Source organism: Hyaena hyaena, unplaced genomic scaffold (assembly GCF_003009895.1).
Source record: "Hyaena hyaena isolate Hyena2069 unplaced genomic scaffold, ASM300989v1 scaffold_218, whole genome shotgun sequence".
In the NCBI taxonomy this organism is placed as follows: Eukaryota; Metazoa; Chordata; class Mammalia; order Carnivora; family Hyaenidae; genus Hyaena; species Hyaena hyaena.
Window position 1 is genome coordinate 376473 of NW_024080851.1, and position 21620 is coordinate 398092.

General features: G+C 50.5%; 1 protein-coding gene across 2 annotated transcripts in view; it reads left to right on the forward strand.

Annotated features, from left to right (window-relative positions):
- The window catches only part of EGFR (epidermal growth factor receptor), a 211703-nt gene that overhangs the window by 184780 nt on the left and 5303 nt on the right, over positions 1-21620 (forward strand). For both annotated transcript variants that reach the window (XM_039242949.1, XM_039242951.1), the window contains 5 exons: positions 2632-2817; positions 14188-14343; positions 15263-15338; positions 18813-18959; positions 20376-20473. In XM_039242949.1, coding sequence (XP_039098880.1) covers positions 2632-2817; positions 14188-14343; positions 15263-15338; positions 18813-18959; positions 20376-20473 — 663 coding nt within the window. The remainder of the gene's footprint in view (positions 1-2631; positions 2818-14187; positions 14344-15262; positions 15339-18812; positions 18960-20375; positions 20474-21620) is intronic.

A 21620-nucleotide genomic window follows, 5' to 3' on the forward strand; every position in this document is an offset into this window, starting at 1 on the left:
CTCCCCGGTCCAGGTCAGCTCCTCGAGGCCCCACAACAGATGGGCAGCTCCAGCCGCTCTGGTTTGCAGATTTTCCTCCCCTCGAAAATGAATACAATATGTTTCCAAATCTCAACCAGATCTTGAGAAAAGGGGAGCGGCCGGAGGATTTCTCTGTGTTATGGTTGTGCAGTTTCCCAGACTCGGGGGAGAGACGTGATCTGTGCTTCTCTGGCAATCGCGGGGCCTCTTAATTTTTCCATAGACTTTCCAGTTTAAATTTAGGGAAGGCCGTGGAAAAAGAACGCAAACGTTTATATACGTGCTGGGCATGTCACGAGGTCTCGAGCTTTCTGGTAAATCCGTGAGGCGGAGCACTCAACGAGGCATCCCAGGAGCCACAGGGGGCGGCATGTGGGGTGCAGAGGGGGCCACCCTTCGGTGGGCCCAGCTCTGGCACCGAGTTCTCCACTCGCTTCCCCGGGCCTCAGTTTCCCTTTCAGACGAGGAATGGCCTCAGTAGAAATGCACTTGCGGGACCTTCCACTTCTAACTCCTTATCAGCAGCCCTTCTCCAAGATGAAGGGATGTTCGAATGTGCACAGTGGCAAACGCCCACCCTCCTCTTGGATGTTGTGGTGCGATGGTTAGAACACAGAGGGGAAGAAACACCAGCGCCCCCTGTAAGGAGAGCGCCTCGGCACTCCGGAAATCATCCACACAGACATTAAAAGCCAAGGGAATTTTTGTGGCTGTTGCCATTGGGAGCAGGTCTCTGATTGCGCTTTGAGTTTCTGGCTTTGTATGTCAGCTCAGCTCAGTCCTGATAGCCTGGGGCGGTTTCATGCCTCGGGGGGTGCTTGGCACCCCTGGAAGCACAAAAAGGACTAGGTGTCAACCCTCCGACGAGGCATCTACCCCACTTGCTGAGGCACGTGAGGTACACGCGGGGGATGGGGGATGTCGAGGTGACACATGAGCCGCGTTTGCCAACAACGCTAACGAGCACTGGCAAATGACAGGAGCAGAGAAGGCAGTCCTTTCCTCAAAGAGCCCGGGGCGGGGGCGTCGTCTCAGAATCACGCAAGTATTGAAGAGCAGAGTGTGTGTGTGAGGAGTGCTCCAGGGCACCCACAATGCCCTGGGGCGTTTGTTCCTCGGCATCTCACACGGTCAGGGTAGGTAGGCCTGGGTGGGGCCCAAGAATTTGCATCTCCAGCAAGTTCCCAGGCAGTGAAGAGCCTGGTCCCCCAAGGAAAGACTTCGAGATGAGGGTTTGAGACTGGGGAGTCGGGAAGGCCCCCCGGAGGAGGAGTCGGAGAAGGAAGGAAGAGGTGGAAGGGCATTCCAGGCAAAGGGCCTGTTGCGGGCGAGGGCCTGAGGGAAGTGGAGAGAGCCCAGAGGGGGAAGGAGGGGAGGGGGTCCGGAGGAGGGGCTGACGTTCAAGGCCTGGGGCGGGGAAAGGCTAAGGCAAGGAACACGATGGCATCAGGTCCGTGTTGGGGAATGTGTGCATTGCCCTCCACCCCCAGCCCCGCGACCTGTGTCCTCTGTCTCCTCTGTCACCTCTGGCTCCTGTGATGCTCCCACCCCAAGCACCCCCTTTCTCCTGGTGGCCAAGTCCACATGCCACTCACAGGAGTGGTGGGAATATGAAAAAGAGCCTCTGAGCTCTCTCTTGCAGGCCACATGGTTCCTTCCACGTCTGGATTAGAGGTCTTTGAAAGGAGGACAGAATTTATGGGTGCAAAGTGAGGGTTCCCTAATTCTCAGACAGAAGAGAGGGCCCCATTGTGTGCTCAGCTGGAAATGAAATCTGCTTCCTGCACCCAAGAAGAGGAGAAGGGTTAAAATAAAGTCCGTGGTCACAGATCCGTGTCCAAAATGACACCCAGTTAAATGAGGAGGGGGCGTTTGGCAGACCAGCACAGTTTTCCATCTTGAGACTGAGGCACGGGGTAGCGTCGACCACTTCTCTTCAGAAATGAAGCCTGGGCGGGGGGCTCCGTCGGTTAGGCGTCCGACTCACTTTCAGCTCAGGTTATGATCTCACGGTTCGTGGGGTCGAGCCCACATCGGGCTCTGCACAGGCATCATGGAGGCTGCTTGGGATTCAGTCTTTCTCTTGCCCCTCTCCCACTTGCTCGCACATGCGAGCTCTCTCTCTCAGAAAAAATACATAAAAACCTCTGCGTGTGTATCTCCATTCAGTGAGACAGTCATCACCGAGGCGTAGGGCCCCGAACACCCGACGACCTTTCAGACTGCAGCCGCGTTAGCCTGCGCCCAGAGGTCTTCCTAACACAGACCTCAGCGGGGCCCATCTGCACTCAGTGTGCTGCCACCGCCGCGTGCTGCCTGGGCCTCTCTGTAGACAGAAAGCCTTGCTTCCCACCCACAGGGTCCTGTCCTCCACGCGAGGGTCGTTTCTCAGCATAGTATGTACGTAATAGACCCCGCATGAATGGAAATATCTGTTGCACTAAATCTTGCATGGGCCACCCTGTCCTCCACAGGGACACAGTTTGGACCTCAAAATCGTGTTTGTGTTTTGCTTTTTTTTTTTGCCTGGAAAGAGATCTGTCTGCCTCTCCCTTCAGCCCCTATAATAGGGGGACCCGTCTCATGCTTTCCCTCCTCTCCTCCACGCAGGAAGCCTACGTGATGGCCAGTGTGGACAACCCCCATGTGTGCCGCCTCCTGGGCATCTGCCTGACGTCCACGGTCCAGCTCATCACACAGCTCATGCCTTTCGGCTGCCTCCTGGACTATGTCCGCGAGCACAAGGACAACATTGGCTCTCAGTACCTGCTCAACTGGTGTGTGCAGATCGCAAAGGTAAGTGGAGACGGAAGCCCACCCAGAGGGGTGTGCCCAGGGCGGAGATGCCCACCAAACAGGAGGCACAGCTGCCTTAGCTCGCTGCGCCCAGCCCTCTTTTCTGGGGACAACACGGGCACTGGGGAAAGCCCCAAAGAAAAGCAGCAAGGGGAAATAAAGACAGCTGGAGAATCAACAATTAGGTTCTCCATTCTGAGATAACTAAGTGTGCCAAGAGGGTGTGTGTGTGTGTGTGTGTGTGTGTGTGTGTGTGTACCCAGATGCCCAACACTCTCCTTTATTTTGAATTCAGTTGAACTGATTGCCTTTTGCATCAAATCAGTGCCTGTCCCACTGCATGTTGGAAATCTAATTATGCAGCTACATGGAACCAGTTTTCTCTCTATCAGGTGCTTAGTACGATTTGGTGGCTAACGTTATTTCTCTGGCGTTTTTTTTTGTTGAATATTATGGTCATTTGTAGCAGGGACGAGATGTGGCTTCCACCCAGTCGGGACTTGATAACAAGGCAAACGGGGGAGCTGAGGCTGAGGCTGAGGCTGGGACTCAGAGGGCCCCGTGGCTGTGAAGACAGGGCGGGTCCTGGGGGCGAGACCTGGCAGGCGAACAGGTGCTTCTGCTGTATCACTGGGGCTCCTCACGTGCCCCCCATTAACAGGCCTGAGTGAGGGAAGGCTGATAACACTGAGGTGGCCAGGTGGCCCCACCTGTGTGCTGAGGGCAGAAGCAGAGCCATGTGCTGGGCATTTAACTAACCCATAATGGCCTCCAAAGGACTTTTGCTTTAATCTCAAACCTCTCCTCCTTTTTTTTTTCATGTTTATTTATTTTTGAGACAGTGCAAGGTGGGGAGGGGCAGAGAGAAGGGGACCAAGGACCTGAAGCGCGCTCCGTGCTGACAGGCTGACAGTAGCCAGCCTGACGCAGGGCTCGAACTCCCGAACCACGAGATGGCGACCTGAGCCGAAGTCGGTCACTGAACCGATGGAGCCGCCCAGGCGCCCCTCAGACCTTCCCCTCTTGACTCCAGCACCGCACCAGTGACTGGCTGCCCAGCTGGCCAAACTCTGTCTTCTCCTGGCAATCTTTTCCTCGCTTGAATGCGGGGAATTTGTAGGCAAGCCCCTTTCTGAGCGTGTATGTCATTGCCCGTCATCTCTCTCCACAGTGGGGCAGGGTGGGCAGGGGCGTGCCGGGGCCACAGAGTCGGAGAGCCTGTCTTCCACCAGGCCTTGTCTGGTTCCTGCCTGCTCACATGCCCACCTCACCCCCTGGTAGCGGTGGTAGTCGGTCCCATGCAGTCATTCTGGTGGTGTTCTGATCTTCTTAATTCCTAGCAGGCATGCAAGGTGACTTACAGGACAGATAAGATCACCTCTGGGGCAATGGCCACCCAGGGGATGCCCGTAACACAAGACAAAGTCTTGCTCGGAGCACTGGCACCAAGGGAAAGCAGGCTCCTTTCCTGAAATGAGGGTTCTGGGCCATGTTAGCCAAGTGGGACGTTGGACAGCCGCCTCCCAGGATGACCGGAGAGCGGCACCTTGCTGCTTATTTTGGTGCTGTCTGGCGTCGATTTCTCAACTACAGCCCCGGGAGGGTCCCAGAACCCTGGGAAGTGGGGTCTCGCCTCCTGTCACCACCTCCAGTCACCTGGTGTTCCAGGCATCCCCCAGCCATAACCCCGGTCACGGAACAGAGGGGCTATTCGTGTTATTAGAGTATAGTCCTGGATGGGGGGGGGGGGGTGCCTCCGACGCTGTGGTTCCATGAAAATGCTCATTATTTCTGTGACTGGGTTAGTTTCCTGAGGCTGCCGCAAATTATCACAGACTGGTGGCTTACCACGACAGAGAGCCACCACCCTGTCACAGCTCTGCGCCTCGGCAGTCCCCAGATCAAGGTGCCAGCTGGGCCGTGCCCCGTCTGAAGGCTCTAGGGAAGAATCTGTTTTTGCCTTTCCTTTTCTGGTGCCTCCAGGCATCCCCAGGCTCCTGACTATGCCTCCCCCATCCCTCCCTCAGTCTTCACACAGCCTCCTTCTCTGTGTCTGAGTCTAAATCGCCTTTTCCGTTCTCTTAAAAGACGCCCGTCACCCCTAAATCCAGGAGGAGTTCATCCGAGACTTTTACCTAACTACATCTCCAACACCCTGTATCTAAACAAACCAGGTCACTTTCTGAGGTTCCTGGTCGACGTGAAACTCGGGGGCCCAATTCAGTCCGGAAGAGTGGCTGATCTGGGGGAGGTTTCACTGCATATAGAATTTTCCTGAAGGTCTACTCATATGCTGACTCCTGGACCCAGAAATTCTCACTTAGCATTCTTCCCCGATTATCTAAGGCAACAAACTAGGAGTATGGCCCTCGGTACCTAGGCAGTCTCTGTTACCTTGCTTTATTTGCTTTATTAGCTTTTAAGCACATCTTGCTACCCAGGAAGCTGTGGCTTATGTACTTGTTCACTTGAGTGTGTGCACACCTGCCGCATCGGGAAGGTGAGCCCCATAAGAGTGGGTGTCCTGGCCACACCCCCACCCCGGGCAGGGTATCCAGACCTCAGCACAGCAGCAGCCGGCTTCTCTTGCCTGACTCAGGAGGCCCACAGGGTGCCGAGCGACCTTGCATTTCTTCTCTGATTATCTCGTGTCGAGCCCCGGCTCCACAAAAGTGACAAATGTGCCTCAGCAAGAATTGTCCAACAAAGAACCGTGTTTACAAGTTAGCGGACTGTAGATTCTGATCTCAGCGGTGGCATTCATTCGCCATGTGACCTCAGGCAAGTTGCTTGGTCTTCTTGTGCCTCGCCTCCTTAGTTTTCAACGAGATTCAGCCATCCTTCCTCCCGGGTGGTGAGGAGGACCCCAGTTAGCCTCTATGAAGCATCTCCTGTAGCTCCCGCATGCATGCGGTACCCACTAAATGCTCCATTTCTTTCTCTGTATTTTGGCCAAACCGTGTTGGATCAATGACTAAAACACCGGCTTCCTCTAGTTGTCCATCAGCCTTCATCGATTTGAGCTTTTCCAGATCTTCTTTCATTCATGAGGCTTGTTTTCCCCCTCTCTCTCCTTTGCAACCCTACATTTCAATCTGCCTGATCACCGGAGTCTACAAGATGAGGTGTATCTGACCCTAAAAACCAGCTTCTCCGACCGAAGTGGAAAAAACATACAAACCTAAATATGCCAGTAGCCACAGCAAGGAGGAATGCAGCTTTGCCTGGGCCCTACTATCGGAGTCACCAACGTCCCCGAGTTGAGTTTCCAGGGCCTGAAAGTTTTGCAAGATCGTTCCCTATATAACATTAGTCACAATTTCAACCCACTAATCGAAATCCACCATTCTGTCTGTTGTACTTTGTTTAGTTTTGCTTCATAGTGAAGCCCTTCCGGGCGGCGGCTGTGAACAGTCTGGGATAGATTTGCTCTCTAATTCAGAGGAGAAATCTCTTCCCGCTGGATTGAATAGTTGTAGTGATGGAGCGCCTGTCCCTTGAGGGAAAGGAAAATAAGAGTTTCCTCAGTTGTGAAGAGAGAAATTTGCTCTTGGGTTAGTGACTTTTTATCTAAGTATTAAACACTGTTTTTGTAAAAGTGGGACGTGAAACCACCCAGAAACACTTAGTGGCTGACCAGAAACTAAACTCGTGGCATTTTCAAAGTGGGATTTATTGACTTATAAATGTCCTGCATTGATTCACAAAGGCATGGACTCTCTTGGGGAGATTTCTAAATATTTGTGCCAAATATTGATGGGAGAGCTGGCCACTGTGAGGCAAGTTTATTTTCCTGGCAGAACTGCTGAGAAGACAAACTGTATCACCTGGGGAGGGGAGGGGAGGGGAGGAGAGGAGAGGAAGAAAAGAAAAGAAAAGAAAAGAAAAGAGAGGAAGGAAGGGAGGGGGTCAGGATGGGACTGAGAGAGCAGAAGAGAGCCACAGCCCCCTCTCCAGACACGGCGAAAATGGATTCTATTCTCCGGCCTGAGGACAGCCACCAGCTCCCCCAGTCGGAAAGATTCTTGTTTCCTAAGCTCCTGGCCCATGAGGCCAGGTAGCTCCCATTTGCTGGGACTTAGCTGCCTCGGAAAGTATATCCACTCTTTCTGGCTACATAAGCCAGCTGGTAGGTCTGAAAATATATCAGACGGTGCAATAACATCGTAAAATGTTCTCATCTGAAAGATCGTATCATCCTATCATCCGTCTCTTGGAAAACTCAGAGCAACCTTCAGAGCATCCTTTCTACTGCACATTATTGCAAAGTCCTGCAGTAAAGGAAGATCTCCGGACTGGGTGCTGAATCTGTGATTTTCCCAAACCTTTGGGACAAAAGAACTTTCTGGTCGCCTAACCCAGATTAAGATCGCACAGAGTTGACTTTTCCGGGAACTGGCATACGTTGTGGAGCCTCGAGGTCAGGCCCCAGTGGGGTTTGAAGATGGAAGGCAGGAGGCGAGAGAGGCTCTAAGAAAGATATGGGCCGTGGGACCGTTCTCTGACCACAACTCTATCTGCACCAGACCACGCTTAGGTCAGTCGGTGCAACTTAAAACATTAGTTCAGGGGCGCCTGGGTGGCTTAGTCGGTTAAGCGTCCGACTTTCGCTTAGGTCATGATCTCGCGGTTCGTGGGTTCGAGCCCCACGTCGGGCTCTGTGCTGACTGCCAGCTCGGAGCCTGGAGCCTGTTTCAGTCTGTGACTCCCTCTCTCTCTGACCCTCCCCTGCTCGTGCTGTCTCTCTCTCTCTCTCCTGGAAATAAATAAAACATAAAAAAAAAAATTAAAAAAAAAAAAAACATTAGTTCAAAGGTTTCATTTTTGGAGCAGGCGGGGGTATCACTTAGTTTGGTATCAGTTTATTTGAAGGAGCCCCGGGACTTTTCATGGGCCACACATTTGTCAGGCCGCGACTGCTTGGGAGCCGCTAAAAGGGGGTGGAGACCAGGTGGGCAGGTCCATGTGCAGGTTATCAGGTCCAGGTGAGGAGAAAGAAGGTGATCGTCCTACCCTGATGTAGCCAGAACATTCCGGGCCACCTGTGTTCCATTCTGGGTGCCCTGTCCTGAAACCCATGTTGACCTGCTGTACTGTGGTCATAATAGATGAGCAGGGATGTGAGAGAATGAAAATCGTGCTGGGTGAGGAACTGAAAGAAGGGCTACAGTCCGTTAGTCTAAGCAGGCTGTTGTAGACACTCCATTCTCTGGAGCTTCAGACACACAGGCCCCTGGTCCCGCCTGGGCTCTGGCCTTCCCCACTCAGGTCTGCTCCCTGTATGCTCCAGGTCAGGATTCATCAAGGTGAGGTTCAGGGTGCAGCCCAAGGGTGCTGATTCACCACTGGCCTCTGACTTCCAGGAGCTGATTCCCCTGCAAAGCACACTGCTCTGTAAACACCCAGGCAACAAAACAGGTCAGCAACAGAGCCACACAGCAGATCCGGTTGCCAGCCATTTCAGTTATTTGGGTTATTTTTTACCTCTTCTCGAATGGTCCACAAAAGGTTACAGTTGAATGTAATCCACCTAGATGATCATTTTGCAGGAAGTCATCAAAAAGCCAAAAGTTACCGGGCTCTTAAAATATCAAAGCAGCAAAATACCAATGTTTAGATATTTCGCTTCGCCATTTCTTGGGCACCAGGATCAGGTGTGCACCAGGATTAGGAATCGTGTGAGATAGATGTATAAATAAGATGAAATTTCTTATCTCCCCAGCTCACCAGCCAGTGAGGGAAACGGATCGCACAGCTAGAGTGTTGCAGGGGTGAGTGGTCAGAGTAGGAGAGCTGGGTGTGCAGAGGACTGACTCCCACAGGCTGCCATGAAGAATGCACGAGTCCAGCAAGGTGGGCTCAGACCGTCAGCCGGGCGCCAGGTGCTGTGAGGACACTGGAGAGGGGGCAGGAGGGGGCGGTCAGGGGTTGGGCACACCAGCCTGTCCCTTTGCCTCGAGAGTTCTGAGCTAGAGACGTGAGTGGGAGGCCTGACCGCCTCCTGGCCGTGAGCACACAGTGAGAGGTGACCATTCCACAGGCTCTCAGGGGCTGAGGGCTAGGCTGCAGGAAGGAAAGGGGACAGTGGTGTGGAGCCGGGGAGGGGAAGGGGGGACCCTGCACGCCCCAACAAGAAGACAGCTTCTGGTCAAGAAAGCAAATGGCGCCTCTCAGGAATTTATTCATGATCAGACTTTTTGGGAAAGTGGAGCAGTCACAGCCTAATTCAAGTTTACGGCAATAGGGAGGGAGAAGGGAGGGTGGATTTGACCGTTACGGGGAAATGATGAAGGGCTTTCACTGGGCACCATCCTGAGTTCTACATGGATTAACTTATTTAACCACCTGATGAACCCAGTTTGCATACGGGGAAACTGAGGCACGGCGATGTGTAAGTCACTTGCTGAGGTCTTGAGCTAATAAGTAGCAAAATCAGGATTGGGCCCCCCATCAGTTTGTCCCAAGTCCATACTTTTATTCTTTTTTAAAAAATTTATTCATTTAAAGTCTAGTTAGTTAATATGCGGCTTCAGGAGTAGAATCCAGTGTTTACCACTTACACATAACCCCCGGTGCTCACCCTAACAGGTGCCCTCCTTAATGCCCATCATCCATGTAGCCCATCCCCCACCCACTTCACTTCCAGCACTCCTCAGTTTGTTCTCTATAGTTAAGGGTCTCCTATAGTTTGCCTCCGTCTCTGTTTTTATCTTATTTTTCCTTCCCTTCCCCTCCCTTTATCTGTTGTGTTTCTTAAATTCCACATGTGAGTGAAATCATCTGACATTTATCTGACTTGACTTAGCATAATACACTCTAGCTCCATCCATGTGGTTGCAAATGGCAAGATTTCATTCGTTTTGATCGCCTAGTAATACTCTGTCGTATATGTACACCACCTCTTCTTTACCCACTCATCAGCTGTTGGATGTTTGGGCTCTTTCCATATTTGGCTATCGTTGATAGTGCTGCTCTAGACATTGGGGTGCATGTGTCCCTATGAATCAGCATTTTTGTAGCCTCTGCATAAATACCTAGTCGTGCAATTGCTGGGTCATAGAGTAGTTCTATTTTTAATTTTTCGAGGAATTTCCATTCTGCTTTCCAGAGTGGTGGCACCAGTTTGCATTCCCACCAACAGTGCAAAGGGGTTCCCCTCTCTCCGCATCCTCACCAACATCTGTCGTTGCCTGAGTTGTTCGTTTTAGCCATCCGGACAGGTGTGAGGTGGTATCTCATCGTGGTTCTCATTTTCCATACTCTTGACAGCACTTCTGTCGTGTCTCAGGGCAGAACCCACAGACCAGTGAGCCCAGCTGGTCTCCTGTCCCCTCACAGTAGGATGGTGGTGCCCTACGAGCCCTGCTGGGATCAGAAACCCTGACACTTTCTACCTCTTCTGAAGGCAGGGGCTAAGCGGTAGGTGAGCCACACTATTGAGTTTACTCGGCCAAAACCATCTGCCAACAACCTCTCCGCTTCCCACGTTGTGCCATTTCCGTGTTCACGATCACTGGACTCCTCCCCATGGCTGTTTATGAAATAGAACAGAAATGGATCCCATTCCAGCCTCTCACTCTGGACTCTTCCCAAGAGCTGTAGGATGCTACAGCCCTGGGGGAGAAGAGTCTGTGTAAATGTCAAACCCAACCACCCCCAGTCCTTTCTTCTTCCGTAGGTGGTGTGCCAGAAAAATCTTTAATATCCGTGTGAACCACGTCCCTGGGCTTCTCTTTTATACACAGAGGTTCCAGGCTGGCTCTTCAAATTCTCTTCTAACCTTGGTGTTTCAGAATGCGTCCGAGCTGTCCTGTCGTAATTAACAAAAATAAATATGTTGATTTAAATTAAAGAGAGGATCTCTTCAGGAAATGAGCTTCCCAGAGAGGCCCCACTGAGCCTGTGCTGATACTGCTTCCTGTGGGTCTCTGTTTAGATGGGCTCTTATCAAGTCTCTTATCTTTGCTGACTGGTTAAAATGTAACTTTGCGGGGCACTGAGATGGCCTTTTAAACTGCCTCTATAGTGTGGGACAGAGACTGATGAATAGAGTTTTATCGAAGTTCAAATGAGCCTAATCTTGCCGCCCCCAAATCATCTCTGATTTCAACCCCGCTGGCTGATTAGCTGGGCGCTCCAGAGGATGTAAAGGGCTCTTTCCTCCCCGTTCCCAAGCCTTCTCTGAAGGCTGATGTTCTGAGAAAACATCACAATTTATTAAAATGGTTCTGGTCCTTTAAGGACCGGAGGGGTGGAGGTGGGGCTCAGGTCAATTTATCAGGTTTACATAAGGCGTGGACCTACTCAGTGGCACAGGGCCAAGGTGCTGGGGGTGGGGGTTGTTTATTTGGAGTGTCTTCGACATCTCAAGCAGCCTTTGGCCAGTATGCCGGTCTCAGTAGGTCGCCTCAGCAGGAAATTAAAACTGGGTCCAATCGTGGTCTTAAGGACCCAGAGCCCAGCCTCTGGACCCTCTGGGGTGGCTCTTTAGGCAGTCCTGTGGCTGCCAGGACCCCGGCACCGGAGGGGCTTTCTTTGGAGGTATATTTGAAATGCCCGGCACATCATCAGTGTTCACAACTGTCCACTGCTCTGATCACTCACTCATTCTTTCATTCATTCATTCATTCATTTTTCAAGGCTTTTGTGCACATGTGTCCAGTGGACAGATTGTTAGGCATTCCAAGGGGCAGAGTAAAAAGTGTGACATGGGAGTGAAACGAAGCTGGCAATTCTCTCTGACGTCCCCCCTTGTGGGTCCAATGAACTCCGAAAGCACAAATTTGAGATAAAGCGCGAGGGACGGGGCAAGGTTGGCTCCCGTGTGTCAGGACTTACGTGCGATTATTACTCTGTGAATGCGCCACAGCGACACGATCCCTACCACCAGCGAGGTCTTCAGGAAGGTCTGGTGAGCAGTGCAAGCCATGCAGGGTGGAAGGAGAGAGAGAAAACAAGGGCGGGGTGGGGGGAGAAGGAAGGAGGGAGAACAAGTGAGCTAATACAGCCTGGAATGCACATGCTGTGCTAACCAGGCAAGATGCCAAGCTCGATTAACCCTCTGGAACGGGTAAGAGTAGCCATATTTAATAAATAGTACATTTAATATTCTTACTCTGGTATAAGAGGCAGGAGAACAGAGCAGGGTCCCGGGAACCAAGGGAGAAAGGGAAGCTGATGAATGGAGCCCCCCGTGAAGGGGTCGTGGGGACAGGTGACAGGGCGTCGTGAGTCAGCCTTCTGTTTGGAAGTGTTTTCTCAGCTTCCGTTCCTTCCCTCTCGCTCTCCACATGCCATTCCTAAATAATGATCCCTAATTTGGAAGCGCTGTGTCAGGGAGAGCCTCTTGAGTGGACACGAGCCGTTGACCTTATTTGCAGCACCTGAGAAATCTTAGAACGGGAGCACTTCAGTCAAACAGCATCTTAAACATTCAGGAACTTTCTAGATCATACAGCAGAGAAGGCAGACATGGGGATGAATCATTTTCTTCCCCAAGGAAAGAAAAGCTTTAAAAGGCCTCAAAAATAGCCCACAAAGACTAATTCCTGGTAGCGTCTTCCTAAGATCCTCCTTTCCTATGATGGTTTGCTTTGCTCTAGGAAGAAAAATAATGTTAATGTCCCTTCGTTAATAATTCTTACCTAATATCCGTGCAAAAGGAAGCAAAGAATTTGCCAAAAGATCTGGGAATCCGTCCCTGTCTACAGGCTCTCCCTGCCATTGCCCCAACATGGAAATCCCACCATAGCTACGAGTAATGCAGGGTCAGGGAGGTCCATTTAGTTCCCTTTCATGCCTTCAGTAAATATTTTTGTGCCCGTCTTTCCTGGGGAGCTCATGAGGGTCAGCTGTAATGGAGGTTGGAAACCTGGCCCATTCTCCCGGCTGGAAAGAGAGAGAGAGAGAGAGAGAGAGACATTTGTGACTAAGTGGGAGAGAATGTGGGACAAACATAAGATGTCTGCAGAGCTTAGCGGCTTCTCCCGCCTGCCAGCCTGGCCCTGCACAGAGGTAAAGGCTGCCAAGCTCATGTCAACAGGTCGAAGCTTGGGAGGGTCCCAGGGAGCTTGGCTGAGCGGGGCAGGCATGGAGCAAGAAGGAGTAGCGGCCGGAAGCGACCCCCGCCTCCCAGCAGGAAGCGCGCGTGACAGACCCCAAGAAAGCTGTGGGCAAGGACAGGAGCTGAGGGGTAGTAGTTCTTGGAATTCAGGTGGCAGGCACTGTGCTAGGTGTTTCTCAAGTCTCCTTTCTTTCTTTCTCTTTAGCACTGATTCTGATTACAACACAATGAGGGCGGCAACCTGAACGGGTGGGAAGGGCCACCTTGTAAAAGCAAATGCAGTATCCACGTGACTGCAATTAAAAATATATATATATATCAGGGGCGCCTGGGTGGCTTAGTCGGTTGAGCGTCCGACTTTCGCTTAGGTCATGATCTCACGTTTGTGGGTTCGAGCCCCGCGTCGGGCTCTATGCTGACTGCCAGCTCGGAGCCTGGAGCCTGTTTCAGTCTGTGACTCCCTCTCTCTCTGACCCTCCCCTGCTCACGCTGTCTCTCTCTCTCTCTCCTAGAAATAATAAATTAAAAAAAAAAAAATATATATAGATATNAAAAAAAAAAAATATATATATATATATATACCAAACTGGATGGGGCGCCTGGGTGGCTCAGTTGGTTAAGCATCTGACTTCGGCCCACGTCATGATCTCAGGGTTTGTGTGTTCGAGCCCCGCGTCGGGCTCTGTGCTGACAGCTCCGAGCCTGGAGCCCACTTCAGATTCTGTGTCTCCCTCTCTCTCTCTGCCCCTCCCCTGCTCGTGCTCTGTCTCTGCTTCAAAAATAAATAAAGATTAAAAAAATTTTTTTTAACTGGGAAAAAAAAAAAAAACCCAGCCTTCTCCTTTGGTAGGGAATCCCATCAGGTAGTTTAGGGAAGTGGGAATGGAGCATGGCTTCACACCTCCACCGAGAAGCACGGCTCTGCCCCAGCCTGGTGAGCCGCATTACCTTCCCTGCTTTGCAGATCAACTAAGCACAGTGAAGGGACCCCAGTCCAGACAAGCTGCCAGCAGGTCTCAGCCCCACAGCAGGCCTCTGGCTCTGTCACTATTTAGTAGGTAGTTACTGGTGTTTAGAGTGCAAGTTACTGTGTCTCTCAGGGGAAGCACGAAGATGGGTGTAGACACAGCCCCGGACACAAAAAGCTTAGAGTCTGGTGTGATGATGGCCTCAAATCCCTGTGCACAAGCACCAGCCCTCCTGGGGGGGGGGGGGCGCCTTGCCGTCTCTACGTGAGCCCAGGTCTGTGCTCTCTAGGGCAGTGGGCTACACCGTGCGTTCCCTCACTGCACGGCCCCGTGTTTCAGGGCATGAACTACCTGGAAGACCGGCGCTTGGTGCACCGTGACCTGGCAGCCAGGAATGTCCTGGTGAAGACGCCACAGCACGTCAAGATCACCGATTTTGGGCTGGCCAAGCTGCTGGGCGCCGAGGAGAAAGAATATCACGCGGAAGGAGGCAAAGTAAGAGGCTGCCTGGCAGACCAGCAAGCGTTTTCTTGCCAGCAAATTGACCCGTGTAGGGGACATCCTTAGAACGTTCTGGGTGAGGTCACAGCCGCTGACCCCGACACCTGGCTCTAGCCAGGGTCTTCTTCTGGCAGCGCAGCCTGCAAGAGCTGCTTTGAGGGCAGGATTTGCCGGGAGAGTGAGTCTAGATGGTTCTATCCTGTCCACAACCATGAGCCAGCTCCATCTTCAGGTGACCGTTAGCCAAGGTTAGGTTCAGCCTCCTGCTCCAGGACATCGCACCCTTCAGAGGAGCACCTGGGGAATGTCACAGCTAATTTGGTGGCACACAGGTATTGAGGACATCTCAGAAATATGGAACCCCCTCCCCGCCCCGTGCTGTTCCTCGAGCTCCCCAGGGTCTCTGTGACTCTTGTAGAGTTGGCTGTCTGCTCCCAGACAGGCTTGGGGGTCCTCTCTCCCAGCACTGGGGGTGCAGGTCCCCTGCTTGGCCCACCAGAAGTTCCGAATCAGCTGTACCCCCTCGTGAGCTTCGCGCTGGCCTCTACGGCTCCAAGTGGCTGACCTCTGCAAACCACCCTAACCATGACCTCTGCAAACACCCCTAAACATGAGGTGGCTAGGACCACGGTGCCTGGCCAGGGTCCCCAGCCCCCAGCACATGCGCCCAGCTCACCAGGGCAGCCCCCAGGTCTGCTGAGGTCCTGAGCTGAGGGTTTATGAAACCGCATGTGGGGACCAACGGAATAGCCCTGTCTTCTACCAGATTTTAAACTTGCTCCTGGGGTCCCGGAGTGCAGGGGCCTGGCTCCCCCACCTTTGTCACTCGTAATTTGTTCCCACGTGGTCTAGTTTTTTTTCAACAGAGGGAAGCTAACGGTTACCTAATTCCTTTGTCCCTCATCATTCCAAGGTGCCTATCAAGTGGATGGCTTTGGAATCCATTTTACACCGAATTTATACCCACCAAAGTGACGTCTGGAGCTATGGTGAGTCAAAAGCTTGATGCTAATGAGTGCGTACTGAGACTAAGTCAGCTTGTATGGTTTGTTGATTTACATTATATGCTCTGTTGTCCAAATACTATCTTCCGAGACAATGGCTAATAATAGTGTCATCGTTGCTGTCTATTATGCTAAGAGCAAGACAAAAAGAAATTGAGTCTAACTACCACACTCCGTGTCTCTGGAAACATCCGTGAACTTGTCAAGAGGAGGTAACGGAGGGAGAGAGAGCTTGGACTTAGGAAATGCCTGTACCTGCCACATCAAACTGATCTTGACCTCTTGCCACGGATTTGAAGTGAACCAAAGGCAGATGACAAATGGGGATTCATGGGGAAGAGTTTTCGGGTAGAGAAATGAGGTTTTGGGATGGACTAACTCAGTGGCTATTGTGTCTTGCAGTGAATGTGGTCTTTGTGTACCAGAGAGAATGACTTGACAAGAGTGCATTGTGCGGATGTGTCTGGGGAAAAAAAAACAAGCAAGGGAAATAGTTATTGCTTGCGGTTCTAGTGAGGACAGCTCATCAGGACTGATTCTCTGTTTTCCCCTCCAAACCCCCCCGCCGTGACCCTGCACAGGCCTGTGCCCCTCCTCGCAAACACTCCTTTCCCACTCTTGCCTCATTGCCTTGTACGAAGGACGTCCGGAGCCTACAAGGGCCTTGCCACTTAAGAAATTGTCCCTGGCACATTTCACTAAGCACCTGCACCTGTTCACCGTCCACCCTCACAAGCCCAGCCATCTGTTGGAAGGCTGCAAAACAGCTCATCGAATACACTTACCTATTATCTGTCTGTTTCCACTGTTTATCAATTTCCACCATTATCTGTCTATTTCCACTATTAAAGCAAGGAGTGAAGGGGAAGGGCCACCCCCCTCCATAGAAATGGGTATTTGGGGAGAGCAATATTGAAACAAATTCCCAAGAGTAATTTAGTTATTATCACAAAAACAAATCATTCAGGATATCATCCGTTTAGTGTTTTTTTCATAGTATTATTAACTTCCTAATATTCTAAATGTACTTTAATTTCACGGATCTTTGTCTCCTGCTAAGAACGCAAGCTTTACAAAGACAGAGATCTCTGTGGGTGAATAAGTGAATTTTTACCATGCCTGTGAGCTGAGCTGCTTGCAATTAATGAGCTAGATGAGGAAATAAAGCTATTCTGATGCCTTGTTAGTTTAGTCATTTCCAAGATATGTCTACTCCCCAAGAGGGAAGGGAGGAAATGCTTCTTTTCCTGATCCTGAATCCCATCCAAAGGCATCCCCCTTGTCACCTCCCTCCCTCAGTGACACCATAGCAAGAGTTGCTGTGGGTCTTTTCTCTTCCTGTTCTGCACACACATTCATCTATTCTCCAGACGACAGGCAAAAAATACTTTTAAATGGCAAGAGACTTTTGCCTTTCTGGTTACCATCCCTCTTTGGCTTTCCACATATGTTGCAAATAAGACCTGAGCTCCTCAGCACAGTGGGTCAGATCATAGTCACAAGGGGTCTGGCCCATCCAGGATCACGTGGCCGCATTTCCCTTCTTGCCACTGATATGAGCCAACTCACAGTCCATAGCTGGTCCACGTTTGTTGAATAGATGAGCACTCTCTCAAATTCTGTGACTTAATACCTTTGAATGACCATGACCAGGACCAGAGAGTCCGCATCACCACGCGGTCGTGTGGGTTTCATTTCAGTGGAAAGTGTGTGGTCAGTGATTAGGAGAGTTCTGCTGTCACTGGCAGGATACTGGGATTGTTAAACCGTAAGCCTGAAGTTTTAGTTTAAAACACATATCCTGTTACACACATCCCCTAGTCTCCACTCAAGACAAAATATTTTAATAAAGTAGGAATGTATGTGTTGAAAAGAGAATCTGCCCCGTTTCAGGCCCACTCAACAGCCACGACCAGGTATATATGCTACTTTCTCTTCCAGTATTTGTTCCAAAACCTGGAAAGCTTGACTTCCCAGGGGAATTCAGTGTGCACGTTTAAACCTTTTTTAATGTTTATTTTTGAGAGGGAGCACAGGCGGGGGAGGGGCAGAGAGAGAGGGAGACACAGAATCCAAAACAGGCTCCAGGCTCTGAGCTGTGAGCACAGAGCCTGAAACGGGGCTTGAACCCACGAACCCTGAGATCATAACCTGAGCTGAAGTCGGACACTTAACCGACTGAGCCCCCCAGACGCCCCTCAATGTGCATGTTTAAACACAATGTCTAAACCTAGTTAGAGGAGAATTAATTGACTTCATAGATCTGGAGATGAGATTTTATTTTTTCATCCAGTCCATACTGACACTGGTGAGGAAGGACAGAAGAATCTACTTTCTTGCCTTCATTTTTCACTGAAGCATGTTGTATATTCAGTCCCTTCAGTTCGGGGATGGCCTCTGGATGATCCAAGCAGACCTGTGGTAACACATAGCTAGAGGCCAGCTCTAAAGAAAGTCTGTCATCAGACCAATCGGTTTATCAGGAAACTGCCAGGATCCTATGTCTCCCCGTGTAGTCTGGGCTCAGTCCCACTGAACTCCTCCCTCAGCCACCCCGGTGCTCCTTTGCTGTCCAGGTTTCTAGAGCAGAGAATTACATCAAGGGAGGCACAGAGATGGAAGGATCGTCAAATTCAGGGATGGTCTGGAAAAACACCAATTCTAAAACTGCTTTGATTTTTTTGTTTTGTTTTGTTTTTTAATCATGATAATTGATCACTTTTTGAAATAAAAGGGATGTTGTTTTTAGGTTTGTTAAAAAGACCATAGGGTTTTCTGGTTTCTAATTTTTATTATTATTTTTTTAATTTTAATGTTTGTTTGCTTATTTATTTATTTGAGAGAGACAGAGCGTGAACAGGGGAGGAGCAGAGAGATTGGGAGATGCAGATCTGAAGCAGGCTCCAGGCTCTGAGCTGTCAGCACAGAGCCGGATGTGGGGCTCGAACTCACAAACCGCGAGATTATGACCCAAGCCGAAGTTGGACGCTCAACCGACTAAGCCCCCCAGGCGCCCCCAGTTTTTATTATTATTTTAAAACGTGCAGGGTATACAACCTTGCTTGTAGGTGTCCGTCTTCCGCAGATCCAGGTCTCTTAGGGCAGGTGTGTGAGTGTGTGACTCCTCCCTTGCACAATAACACATATGTCATTACAGTGGCTGTGTTGTCATCGTTGCTGTTACTAAAGTTTACCATTTATTGACCACTTACTATTCACCTGGCCGTGTCTGAACATTTCAGTTGTGTTATCTCCTTTGATCTGCACAACTATGTTCTAAGACACATGCTGTTATTAACCCACTTTACCAAAAGGTAAACTGAGGCTTCTAGCACTCAAGCTAATGGCCCAAAGTCACAGGAACATGGGCTTTTAAATGTTAGAATCAGTTAAATGACGACTAAAGACAAGGTGTTGTGATTATTATCATCTCATAAAGCAACGATTTCATCTTCTCAGGAGTCACCGTTTGGGAGTTGATGACCTTTGGGTCTAAACCTTACGACGGAATCCCCGCGAGTGAGATCTCGACCATCCTGGAGAAAGGAGAGCGCCTCCCGCAGCCGCCCATATGCACTATCGATGTCTACATGATCATGGTCAAGTGTGAGTGACTGCTATGGCCATCCACTCTTGCCTAGCTGGACCGTGGCACTCAGAGTCCCTTGTTGTGGGTCAAACATTGAGACCTCGGATTCTCTGAAAAAAATACTGTCAGATTCTTTACAGCAGGCGCTCAAGTCCAGGAACCTCTGTACATACCCCTCCCAACATTCTTCAGGAAGCACTTGCTTGACCCATTGAGCACTGTGACCTGGCATGTGCCCATGTTTGCAAGCAAGTAAATAAAATCAAATTCCTCCATAAGCCGTTACACCAAAATATCCTAGTCTCTGAGTTGCTCATGAAAAAGGCGCTCTGCATTTTGAGGCCCGTTACCGGAGAGACAGAATGTTTTTAAACGGCCAACAATGAGTAAGCACATGAGGCCCACAGAATCAACATGTGTGCCTGGACTTCAGCCTTTCAAATAACAGATCAATGTGAGGTCTCGTGCAATGTAGCAAGCACACATTTTAATCTAAGTAAGAGTGTGTAATGTGATGATGCTATTATTCCCTGAGACCCTCGAGTTCAGTAGGCTTAGAAGGTAACATTACTCTTAGAAAAGAAGGGAGCATAGGGAGTATGATAGAGCGCAGTTGATGTAAATATTAATGCCTTTCTGAACTTCAGACCACAGAGTTAACCTACTTTAACTTCCTCGCTTTGGGCCATGGAATCTGGGGCCCAGAGAGGTTACGTGATCCATCTAAGGTCACTAGCAGTCTGTCCTAAAATAGCTTGACATCCTGCTGGTAGAGAGTAAATGTGAACCCTCAAGAGACGCGAGGATTTCCAGCTGAGAGCTGTTCCTCCAGCCTGTTTGGTCCCGACTTAGATCATTGCGTAATCAAATGTGCTCGCGGGGTGAACAAAAGAGTCCTAAGGAAGACTCGGGAACACCCCCCTCGCTTGCGCGCTTGGTCACTGAACATGTAGGACAGCGGGAGTACCAGGGTGTGCAGTTCCCAAACCCTGAGGCTCTTAAAGTCCCTAACTTGCCCTAAATTGAATCTAGTGTCCAGCCTTGCGAGACTGTCAAGTGAATACAGACGAGCATGAACGTCCAGTGAGGACTTTTTGCCGGAGAGCCTGGACGCCGGGCTGCCTACAGTCAGAGTAGTTCACAAACAGAGCTGCGTCCATGGCTACTGGGTCACTGGCGGCGAAACTCTCAGAAGAGCAGCCATAGAAAGAGGATTATTCTGTTGTTCTGATTCCAGTGTACTATGGCCCCCCGGGTCTGTGGATCGTGATCAGCGCTCGTTTGCCAAGACAAAAACGTCCTCCACAGAGATTAGGTTTCTGCATCCCTTATTTGGCTACAGGGAGGCCACTGTAAATGCTCTCATGAAGCAGGGCCACCTACATCATTTGTTTCAGCGTCTGACTGTAACGTTTTCCTCGTTCCTTCCCCAGGCTGGATGATAGACGCAGACAGTCGCCCGAAATTCCGTGAGTTGATCCTCGAATTCTCCAAAATGGCCCGAGATCCCCAGCGCTACCTTGTCATCCAGGTACCAGATCACGGTCTGAACTTCCGCTGGGAAAAGCCCCTCTGATGGGCATCAGATGTCACCATGTTCCATCGAGGGCCGCCCCAGCCTCCCTGTCTCCCAGGTCCCATCCTTAAATCCTCAGCGCACTATAGTGAGCCTCAAACTACGAGAGGAGTTCGTGTGTGGTGCCTCCAACTTCATTTGCCATTCCCTTCCGAAGTCTAGTATCCAGACACCCCCTTTCCACCTGTCATCTTTATACTTCAGAGAACCAGAGCCATAGCGCGGCCTGACGGAGAAGCAGGACTTGGTGGCTTCAGATCCCTGACTCTCCGCTTCCCACTTTAGGTTAACAAAACCAAACTCACGGGGCTGTTTTAATTAAGACGGTGAAGTAGCGAATGTAAAACATATTGCATAGGACCCACAGGTTCTGCTTAGCACTTTCAGGTGTGCTGGGGGGTGGGCGAGAGGGGGTCTGCACATACCTCCGAGCAAGCGATTCTCTGATGACACCAGCCAAGTGTCTCTCCCCAAATCTCCGTGTGTCCACCAGCCTGGAAGCTTTCTGAGCCTGGTCCTTCTGGCTTTTTATGGAGCCTTCTTTAAACAGGCATGATTGATTAAAACAGATTCCACCTCCAGCCCCTCCCCCCTTCCAGGACATCAGGGGTGAGGCTGATAGTTCCAGTCCGTGGGTGTGGTCCTAAAGCCACTCATTAATGTAGCAAAAGACACCTTTGCAGAGCTCATCACTTAGGAAATGCCTGGAGTTTAAGAGTTCTGCTTAAGAGTAGGGACAAATTTTTATTGTAAATTATCACAGCACCTAACAGCAGTAAATGCTCCTGTCCCTTTCTTCTTCCTCTTAAGCTGTTTCTGTTTTATTCAGGGTCTTTATTTTACGTTATGTTTATTTATTTTTTTTAAGAAAGAGAGGGGGGAGAGAGAGTGTGAGCATGCATAAGCAGGGGAGGGGGCCGGAGAGAGGGAGAGAGAGAGAATCCCAAGCTGGCTCTGTGCTGACATTGTAGGACCCGTTGCAGGGCTCGATCTCATGAACCGTGAGATCATGACCTGAGCCGAAATCAAGGGTCAGACGCTTAACCCATTGAGCCTCCCACCCAGGCACCCCTCATCCAAGGCCTTTTAAACATCAAAGAAC